Source organism: Saccostrea cucullata, unplaced genomic scaffold, assembly GCF_032062105.1.
Source record: "Saccostrea cucullata isolate Sc308-1 unplaced genomic scaffold, CSIRO_AGI_Scuc_v1 ctg18239, whole genome shotgun sequence".
NCBI lineage: Eukaryota > Metazoa > Mollusca > Bivalvia > Ostreida > Ostreidae > Saccostrea > Saccostrea cuccullata.
The window spans coordinates 1-10,241 of record NW_026921692.1 but is presented as its reverse complement, the minus strand read 5'-3'; the positions used below and the strand labels follow the sequence as shown (position 1 = coordinate 10,241).

General features: G+C 32.1%; 1 protein-coding gene across 1 annotated transcript; it reads right to left on the bottom strand.

Annotated features, from left to right (window-relative positions):
* Positions 1 to 1,222: 1,222 nt before the first annotated feature.
* LOC134260575 (uncharacterized) lies at positions 1,223 to 6,203 on the bottom strand. Its single transcript, XM_062743121.1, has 5 exons — positions 6,105 to 6,203; positions 4,559 to 4,666; positions 4,371 to 4,475; positions 2,620 to 2,728; positions 1,223 to 1,321 (listed from the first exon to the last, which is right to left on the bottom strand). Exons 2-4 carry the CDS (start codon positions 4,659 to 4,661, stop codon positions 2,622 to 2,624), a joined length of 315 nt encoding a protein of 104 aa, XP_062599105.1. The 5' UTR covers positions 4,662 to 4,666; positions 6,105 to 6,203; the 3' UTR covers positions 1,223 to 1,321; positions 2,620 to 2,621.
* Positions 6,204 to 10,241: the final 4,038 nt, after the last annotated feature.

Genomic DNA, 10,241 nt, shown 5'->3' with positions numbered 1-10,241 from the left:
AGAACTTAACATAAGTTATTGCTGACAAATTCTTTTGAAATTGTTGTACATTTAAATTACTATTGAGATATATTATTGAAATTGTAATTTTACTTGAGATACCAAGGGCAAATTAGTGAATACTAATATGTGATCATATGATTCTCATATGATCACTGTCAAAATATTCATAGGATTTATACCTGAATAAAACAAGTGCAAATTAGTGAATATGGTTTCATATGATTCTCATATGATCAGTTTCATATGATTCTCATATGACCACTGCCAAAATATACATATGATTCTCATATGTAGGACCTTTCATATGAGAATCATATGTATATTACTTCATATGATTAATATATGCATGATCATATGATTTTCATATGATTGGCCACATATGATTCTCATATGATTGTATAAACATATGATTCTCATATGATCCACAAATGATCTTCATATGAAAGGCAATGTCTATGTGGATCATATGTGGCTAAATTGCCTATGTAGAACCTTGCATGATGGTCAAACTTTCAGACCTTCTTCAGATAAGAAAATCTATTGTACTAAAGAAGCTAACAATTGCAACAATTAGACCTATGCAACCATGATTAATTGATACTTATTAAGTTAAAGGCAATTTGTTTTAAATTAGCAAAATGTTTTTTCTCATATAACTTATCTCGTACACAGGACAGATTTGAGTCCGTATTTACAGTGCAAAAAATTAAACTACATGTATAAGACTTTAATATTATGCTCGTTAACTTTAAAAATGACGCACATATGTTAAATTGAACGTAAAGATTTCTTTGCTTTTTCCAATACATGAATTTAGAAGATTGAATACTGTGAAATCAATAATTTTCGTGGGGGTTTATTTTCGTTGTTTTCGAGGTATTGAGAGACCCACGAAATTATGAACACCATGAAATGTAAAATCATATGCATTTCTTATAAACATTCTCCAACCACGAAATCAAATCCCCGCAAACTAATAATTTTTCCCCAAACCTTGAAAATTGACCAAACATATATGTGATATTACAGTAGATGTTAATTGCATTTCCGTTTTACGCACCTGCAAAATTTTAACTTTCCTGTAAAATTTACTTACTCATACGAAGAAATTGTATTTATATAAATCTGTACAATTGTAAAGTTTTCCCCCTTTTTCCCCATTTATACTTCCCCATGTTCACTCTAAACCGTCCGTCTCATTGTACACATTTACCAGAGCAGGTACATTGGTTGTGGTTACACTTGCCAACTTGATAGTCGTGGCATTTAGTACAGTCGGAACCTTGTTCACATTCGTGTCTGGCGGATGGTGATGATGCTAAATAGAAAAGAAAACTCATGTTGATAATTCATTAGTGTTTCATATGTTAATTAATCACCATTTAAAAAATACTTACTTTCACAAAGACATCGAGAGTGACCGTCCAGGTTAGCACATTGTGAATACAAACTGCTTCCACAACCATACCCATGACAATCATTGTTGTAAATGCAGGATATTTCGGCTATAGAAAAAAAATCGCACTATTATCATTTTTCCTTAAAATCGGACGAGAGAAAAACATTTGATTTCTTTTCAATCACAGTTTTAGTTTTTCCTACTACAACCCCCTTCCTTTTTGTTATTCCAACCAAAACCTTACATAATGGTCAAATTTTCAGACTTTCTTTAGAAAAGAGGTCCTATTGTAATAAAGAAGTAAAAGTTGCAACAAATAACAATGTGCAAACATAATTAGTTGACAAGTATTAAGTTCAGGACAATTCGTTTTAGATTATCAAAATGTATTTTCTTATTGAATCTCTCGAACACACGAAAGATATGAGTCTGTATCTACAGTGCAAAAAATCAAACTACATGTATTTGGTTTCTGATCCATTGATTAATTCCATGCTTGTTAATATTAACTAGTGTTCCAAGCAAAGCATATGTTGCCAGCTTTTAGCTTCTTCGAAGATGTAACTAAATTTATGAGTGGTTGACTAACTATATGCTACTACATGTAGCTTATACAGTATTTCATGCCAAAATGTAGCATGATCGTTCATAAATGCACAAAACACATCCACACATAGTATAAGACCGATAAAGTGTGTCAATAAAAATATGATTCCCAACCCATTTACAAATGCAGGCACAAAAAACTGGTGTCCCACTTTTTTCCAAAGATTATTTTTAATTATTGAAGATGTTCATTGAAAGGCCGGTTGCTCTCCCCCCATTCATTTTTTTGTAAGAGTAAAGGTTAAAGAAAGGTATCAGGGAGAAATATGTTTTAATATCAAAGATCAGTGAGCTCATATAAATGTAAATTATCAATATATTGGCACTTTTGACTTTTTAGTAACATTAACATTTCTTTGATATTTAATATACCCCATGTTCACTCTAAATTGTCAATATCATTCTACACACTTACCAGAGCAGGTACATTGATTGTTGTTGTCGCAGTGGCCAACTTGATACTCGGGACATTTAGTACAGTGGAACTTTGTTCACATTGTGTCTGGCGGATGGTGATGTTGCTAAGGTGAAAATAGAAAACTCATGTTGTTAATTCGATCAATTAGCATTTAATAAATTACATTATGTATATACCGTGTAAAAATACTTACCTTCACAAAGACATCGAGAGTGACCGTCTTTGGTTTGCACATTGTGGATATAAACTGCTTCCACAACCATACCCATGACAATCATTGTTGTAAATGCAGGATATTTCGGCTATAGAAAAAAAAATCGCACTATTACAGTGTATCATTATTTCTTAAAATCGGACGAGAGAAAAGCTTTTGGTTTCTTTTCAATTGCAAGGCAAAACCTTGCATAATGGTCAAATTTTCAGACCTTTTGTAGATAGGAAGACCTTCTGTACTAAAGACGTTTACTGTAGCGCAGGCCGAGCTGCGGGGGAGTCAGCTTTCACTGCCGAGTAACTACATATTTTCTATCCGAGCGGTTTTTCCCTTTAAATTCCTAACTTTGGTATTTGAACGTGTTTAATCATGTATCAAATGTTAGTCAAAGACAAACTAGAAATTCCAATTCAAATTTATTGTATGTACCAAGGGCAAAAACTGAGTACTATAAGAGATATTTTGTTGTCTCAGGCAGCAATTATGGAACACACTGAGTGTGTATAAGAAGTGCGACAAGTGTTTTATGTTTTAAAAGAAACTATCTAAGAGAATACCACCATGTGTCTTAATTTTGTTTAATATTCTTTTATCTTAGATTTCTTTTCTTTTTTTTAAATTCTTATATGTTTTCTATTTCTTTAAAACTGTATTTTACTAATACCTGTCTGTATGTATGTTTAAATGCAGGACCATATTGAAAACTAGCATTGTTGCTAAGTATGTCATCCTGGATAAATAAAGGCTTTATTATTATTATTATTATTATAACTTTCCTCAGAGTTGTTCTGAATCACTAACAAATCCGTAAAATGTTCACTTATTTATTTACATAATTATACACACTATATTACACACACAATAAGTCCACGCTTCACATAAGAAACAATAATAAAATAATCCAATTGAAATATATAAAAAAAATCCTAAAATTCCGTAATCCTTTATATATTCATTCTGATATCTAATGCAACTTTTCTTCAACTACTCTAATAACAACTTTTCTTCAACTCGTTAACTGCCTAGAACTGGTAAGGAAACCACCTCCATTTATGATAAACATAGCCTTCACAAATGTGTCAGAGGAATCCTTCCTCCTCTAGTGGGGAGGCAATAAATAAAATTATACAAAGACCACCCATGATTAACTAATTATCACTATAATTAAAGGACAATAAACTGATCTTGCTTACTGATAGATAAAGCTATTCAGCTAAATGGGAAAATAATAAAATGTAGCCAAAGATCCGGAATCTGAAAATCAACTAGTATAAAATCTGTACATAACAGTTGCAACAATGTGTAAACATGAGAAACTGAGAAGTATTCAGTATTAAGTTATGGGCAACTCGTTTCAAATTAGCAGAATTTTCTTATTGAATCTTTCAAACACACGAAAGATTTAAGTCTGTATTTTAATGCAGTGAAAAAATAAAACTACATGTATTTGGTTGTCTGATCCATTGATTCATTCTATGCTCGGCTCGTTAACTTTAAAAACGACTGACAGGTGACAAGAGAAACGTAAACATTTATTTGCTTTTTTATTATACATAATTTTAAAAGTGTTTGTAGATGTTAATCGCATTTCTGTTATACACATCTGCCAAATTTTTAACTGATGAAACTATATTTATATTAATCTGTACAATTGTAAATGTTGTCTCTATTTATTCTCTATTTAATACTACCCCGTGTTGTCAATTGTCAGTATCATTCTACACACTAACCAGAGCAGGTACATTGGTTGTGGTTACACTTGCCAACTTGATATTCGGGACATTTAGTACAGTCGAAACTTTGTTCACATTCGTGTCTGGCGGATGGTGATGATGCTAAAGTGAAAATAGAAAAATCATGTTGTTAATTTATTAGCATTTCACACATTACATGTATTATTCACTTCGAAAATACTTACCTTCACAAAGACATCGAGAGTGACCGTCTAGGTTAGCACATTGTGGATACAAACTGCTTCCACAACCATACCCATGACAATCATTGTTGTAACTGCATGGCATTTCAGCTAGAGAAAAAAATCGCACTATCATAACCTGTACTCAAAATCGTATTAGAGAAAAGCGTTTGATTTTTTTCAATTGCAGTTTAAGTTTTTCCTACTATCTCCCTTCCTATTTCTCTATTCCAAGTCGGAACCTTGCATAATGGTCAAACCTGTTGTTGTCAAGAAGTTATCAGTTGCATCAATTAACAATGTGCATATATGATTACTGATCAGTATTAAGTTTGTATTTACAGTGCAAAAGATCAAACTACATGTATTTGGATGTATGATCCATTGATTAATTTTATGCCCGTTAACTTAAAAAATGACAGACATGTGATATTCAAAAGTGAACGAAGTAAGCATTTCTTTGCTTTTTTCTCAAACATAATTTTAGATTGAAAAGACGTTGATCGCAATTCCGTTATTCGCTCCTACAAAATTTTAACTTTTCTCTCAATTTTCCCTACTCATATGTGGAAACTCTACTTACATAAATATTTACAATAGTAAAAAGTTTTCTCTCTTTATCCTCTATTTAATGCTACCCCGTGTTCACCTTCAATTGTCAGTATCATTCTACACACTAACCAGAGCAGGTACACTGGTTATGGTCGCTTTTGCCAACTTGGGTGCATCATTGGCATTTAGTACAGTCAAAACTTCATGGCCACATTCATGTGGCCAGATGGTGACAATGCTAAAGTGAAAATAGAAAATTCATGTTGTTAATTCATTAGCATTTCATATATTTTAATCTCACTCTTGAAATTACTTACCTTCACAAAGACATCAAGAGAAGTAACCATGTAGGTTAGCACATTGTTGGATATAAACTGCTTTCACAACCATACCCATGACAATCATTGTAAATGCAGACATTCTGGGCTTGAACCATAATGTAAGTACTTTTTAGATCGCAATTGCAATTTTATTCTTATACCTAAACCAATGACACGTTTAACAGGCAAATAAGACAAAACTGTACAGATTGCAAAGAAGAAGCTTAGAGCTAATTCAATATTGCAACAATTTACCAAGTACATGAAATGTTTGCCTAAGTTGCCTGTTAGTTTATGGTATTTCTTATAAAATCTATATAAAGCATACATCTGATATGATTTCTGGGTTTACACAATGAAGAGAGAAAATGATAAACTAGTCAATTTAAGAACATTTTGGCAAGCTGAAAATACTAGTAAATAAAACAGTTGGCAAAGTAAAATATTATGAGTTGAGGATATTTAAATCAATTCTCTTTCTATATATCAATACCTTTTAGAGGTTCTTTAATGAAAAAAAAAATCACATTTGATATATGTCTGGAGATTCAAAGTGTAGACAAATAATTTTACACAGGATTTATCTTTTTTGTTAGAGCTTTCTTAAAAATGTTTTATTTATAGAAATAGTACCACGTTTACAGTCCTAATTGTACATAAAATATCTGTACACATACCAGAGCAGTTACATTGGTGGTGGATGCACTGTCCAATTTGATAGTCAGAACAAGTGGTGCAGTCAGAATTGTCATTGCAGTGGCTGATAGTGGCAGATGTCGACGCTAGAAAAAAAAGCTATAAAAATTATCAATAATAATAATTATTTTCAATTTTTTACTTCATGTTCTTGAACTCAATCACTTTTAGTTCATGTTTTGTGAATTAAGATACATTGTTGAAGAATTTGGATTGTGATAAAAAATAATTGCTTCTTTATCAGGACTGGGGTCATAGCAGGGACCATTTTATTGTTGAAATAAAAAAATACAAAAATCTTGCACATCACATGTATCTAATATTCGATATTTCACTTAATAAAACAAGATGTCCATTGGCCACATCACTCACCTGAGTAACTTTGTTTTTTTACCAGAATTTCCCCCTTGTAATACTTATTGTAGCCATATACCCCTCCTCTCTCAGGGGTTTACAATTTTGATTTACAATTTAGAATCACACTACCCCATGATATTTCCACATGACTTTTAGTTTTTCTGGCAAATTGTTCTGAAGAAAAGATTTTTAAAGATTTTTCCTATATATTTCTATGTAAAACTTGGATTCCCTATTGTGGACCCGCCCTGAGCCCGGGCTCATAATTTGAACAATTTAGAATCTACACTACTCCAGGATGCTTCCGAAGAAATTTAAGCTTTTCTGGCTCAGTGGTTCTTGGAAAGAAGATTTTTATTTAGAGATTTTGCTATACATTTCTATGTAAAACTTGGATTCCCTATTGTGGCCCTGTCCCGCAGCACAGTTAAGGTTACAAATGAAAATATCGGTGATTTTTTAAGATAAAAAATACATACTTTATTAAAATGAGCGTTTCTTTTTAGGATTTCACTGATATAAAAAAAATGTAATGTGGTTTAAATCTACATGTTTGGGACATTAAGATATTTTTTTTTAAGACTTGTCACGTGATGTCGACGTCAAGAATAATTCTAGCAATTATTCTTGCAGTTTAGAGGTCATCTATAAATTCCAATATTGCAAGGGCATAACCAAGTTAAAAATCTTAGTTTAATTTATAACCCTTTTCAACACTATTATTATGTAGTTTGTGAAAAGTGCTGCGAACCTATTTAGATTCCCTTTTTAAATGGCTAAAATTTAATTTGTTGGACGGCAGGTTGAATATTTTGCTGGACAACTACATTAAATATAGTTATAAATAATTTATTTTCAAGATTTCATGAGGTTCGCGGCACTTTTCATATATCTTAATGCTTCTTGAGTTTAGATGTGAAAACTTGAGGAGATACATTGAGGGTATGTCCTTGCAATAAATCGATTTAATAGGTCCCTTCCTTTACTTTTTCAATGAATCTGCATACAAACACACGACAGTATCAATTGTCCGGAGAATGTACGGAGAATTTATAAATAAAATACTAAAATAGACATCACATCCAAGCTAACGGCCTTTTATTTAATTGCAAATAATATTTTATTTGAGAACAAAAGACAATTTTTCATTGTACAAGATGCGACTTGATCAGCCCCTCGCTGTGTACAAACTGCGTCATTTTTGCGAGATGACGTCACATTGACAAGTGCATTGCGATCGATGCATCGTTTATATACTGTTGTGTGGGATTTAACAAACGGCAAAACTGCCTGTAATAGTAAGTTTATATGTAGTATACAGCTATCCAGCTGTTTGAAATAGGAAATAAGTTCATTTTGTGTTATTTTGAAGACCTTATACTTTGTGTGACGTCATAGTAAACATTTCCCGTACAAATTAGGCCCCGCCTCCTTATTTGAACCTTAACTGTGCTGCGCCTATACCCGGATGTCATGAATTTTTACAATTTAGAATGAACACTACTCCAGGATGCTTCCGCATAAGTTTCAGCTTTTCTGGCCCAGTGGTTCTTGAGAAGAATATTTTAAAAGATCTTTCTTATATTTCAATGTAAAACTTGGATTCCTTATTGTGGCCCCGCCCAGATACCGGTTTTATGATTTTATCAATTTAGAATCTACACAACCCCAGGATGTTCCACATATGTTTCAGCTTTTGTGGCCCAGTGGTTTATAAAAAGAAGATTTTTCATATATATTTCAATGTAAACTTGGATTCCCTATTGCAGTCCACCCTATCCCGGGGGTCATGATCATGATTATACCTTAGAATTTTACTGTAGAATCTACACTACCCCAGGATGCTTTCAAATAAGTTTCATCTTTTCTGGCCCAGTGGTTCTTGAGAAGAAAATTTCTAAGGATTTTTCATATATATCCTAATGTAAAACATGTTTTCCCTATTTTAGCCCCGCCCTACCCCCGGGGGTTATGATTTGAACAATTTAGAATCTACATTATTTCCAGGATGCTTCCACATACGTTTAAGTTTTTCTGGCCCAGTGGTTCCTAAGAAGAAGATTTTTATTGATGACCCCACCTTATTTTTGTATTTTCTTGATTGTCCCCCCTTGTAAGGGGACTTGGCGATTCATATAGAGAATTTATACTCCGCATTACCAAAGGATGCTTTGGAACAAGTTTGGTTTAAATTGGCCCTGTAGTTCTTGAGAGAAAGTTGAAAATATGAAAAGTTTTTTTTCGTTTTTCATTATTTATACATGTATTTGGTTTGCACTATTGGGCTTCCATAGGAACCCCTACTTTATATGTACATAATTTGTTGAAATCAGAAACTTTTTACATGTCTATAAGGAATATTTTATTAAACGTAAGGGACAATTTTCGATTAAAAAATGTTGTCTACATGCTAAAAATGTCTAGGATTGTATCAATTGCTGTGAGCCACTGTCGATCACAGAAGGAGCATTTTGAATCAGAGAAATAAATATACAAACAGAAAGATATCATTCATATATTGATCATTTAATAAATCAGTATTCACAATAATAAGGAAATAACTAAATTTTGACTTCAAATGTTATTCACAGAATTTTTTTTTATTTTTTATAAAATATTGTTAAAACAAGATATGTATGTGAAAAACTGATGCCCCCGTATGGCAACAAATCGAAGATTATTCTTTTCTCCAAATTAGATTCCGTAATTTCTGCAAATTACGAGAGTTGTTCAATAAATAATGTCATCAGTGCTCGAAAAGAAAAAAAACACTCATTTAGATTTAGTCCCAGTGATTTCACTTAGATATTCTCTTTTGATAAAAACTCACGTCCGTAATATTTGTATTCAATTTCTAATTGTTTTTGGAACACATTTTTGAGTATGGCCCTCCGTTTACTGGAATATGGCAGATTGTAAGATTTCCTGTGCTTTTTTTCTTTCTGAAAGGTTTTTTTTTCAAGTTGTGAAAATGAAACAAATCAAAGGTTGAGATATCTTGCGAAAATTGTTTGTGTGACAACAACATTATTTTTTCTGTTTATCCCCAACACTCCTTTACTCTTCATGATCTGTGGATTTGGACACTGTCATGAAGAAATTTAATGTAGTGGATTCCTGATTCAGGTTCCTTCCTCTCATAAACCTTTCGATTTTTTGCAAACATTTTGCTTTCTATAGACTACTCTTGAAATTAAACTGCATCCCCGATAAAAATTTGAACAAAACCACAAATATTTAAGAAAATAGCATATAAAACCTTTTTGTGCTCTTGCAACTCTTTGCTTTTCTCAGGCTTTTGCTGTTTTTGTCAAGTGCATCTTATTGTAAATTAATACTAAATTTGTTTTAGGGTTTAAAGCAATGGATTCAAGTTTTATTATATGTTAAATTTCAGACAAACGTGGATAAGTGCAAATTTTGATTTTTAAAAATAATTGTTAAAAAAACATTGTGAACTATTACCAAGATGATGCCTGTCAAATTTTCTATATGTATTAAAGCCAATCAAACATAATCAGTGATGATTTGCTGATTTTTCGCAAACAGTATATTTGTTGTCGCCCATTTTTGATGCCCATTACATCATGTTTGTTCATTGAAATCTGCGTGTTTATGTGTTAAAACAGACATTGATTGCAGAATTTTTTTACATTTCAATGATATTTTCTTTGGGATTCTTAACGAGTTTTATAGGAGCCTTAATGAAGCGTTAATTTCACTCCAGTTTATTGATTCTTTTCCATTCATTTTTAATGCAG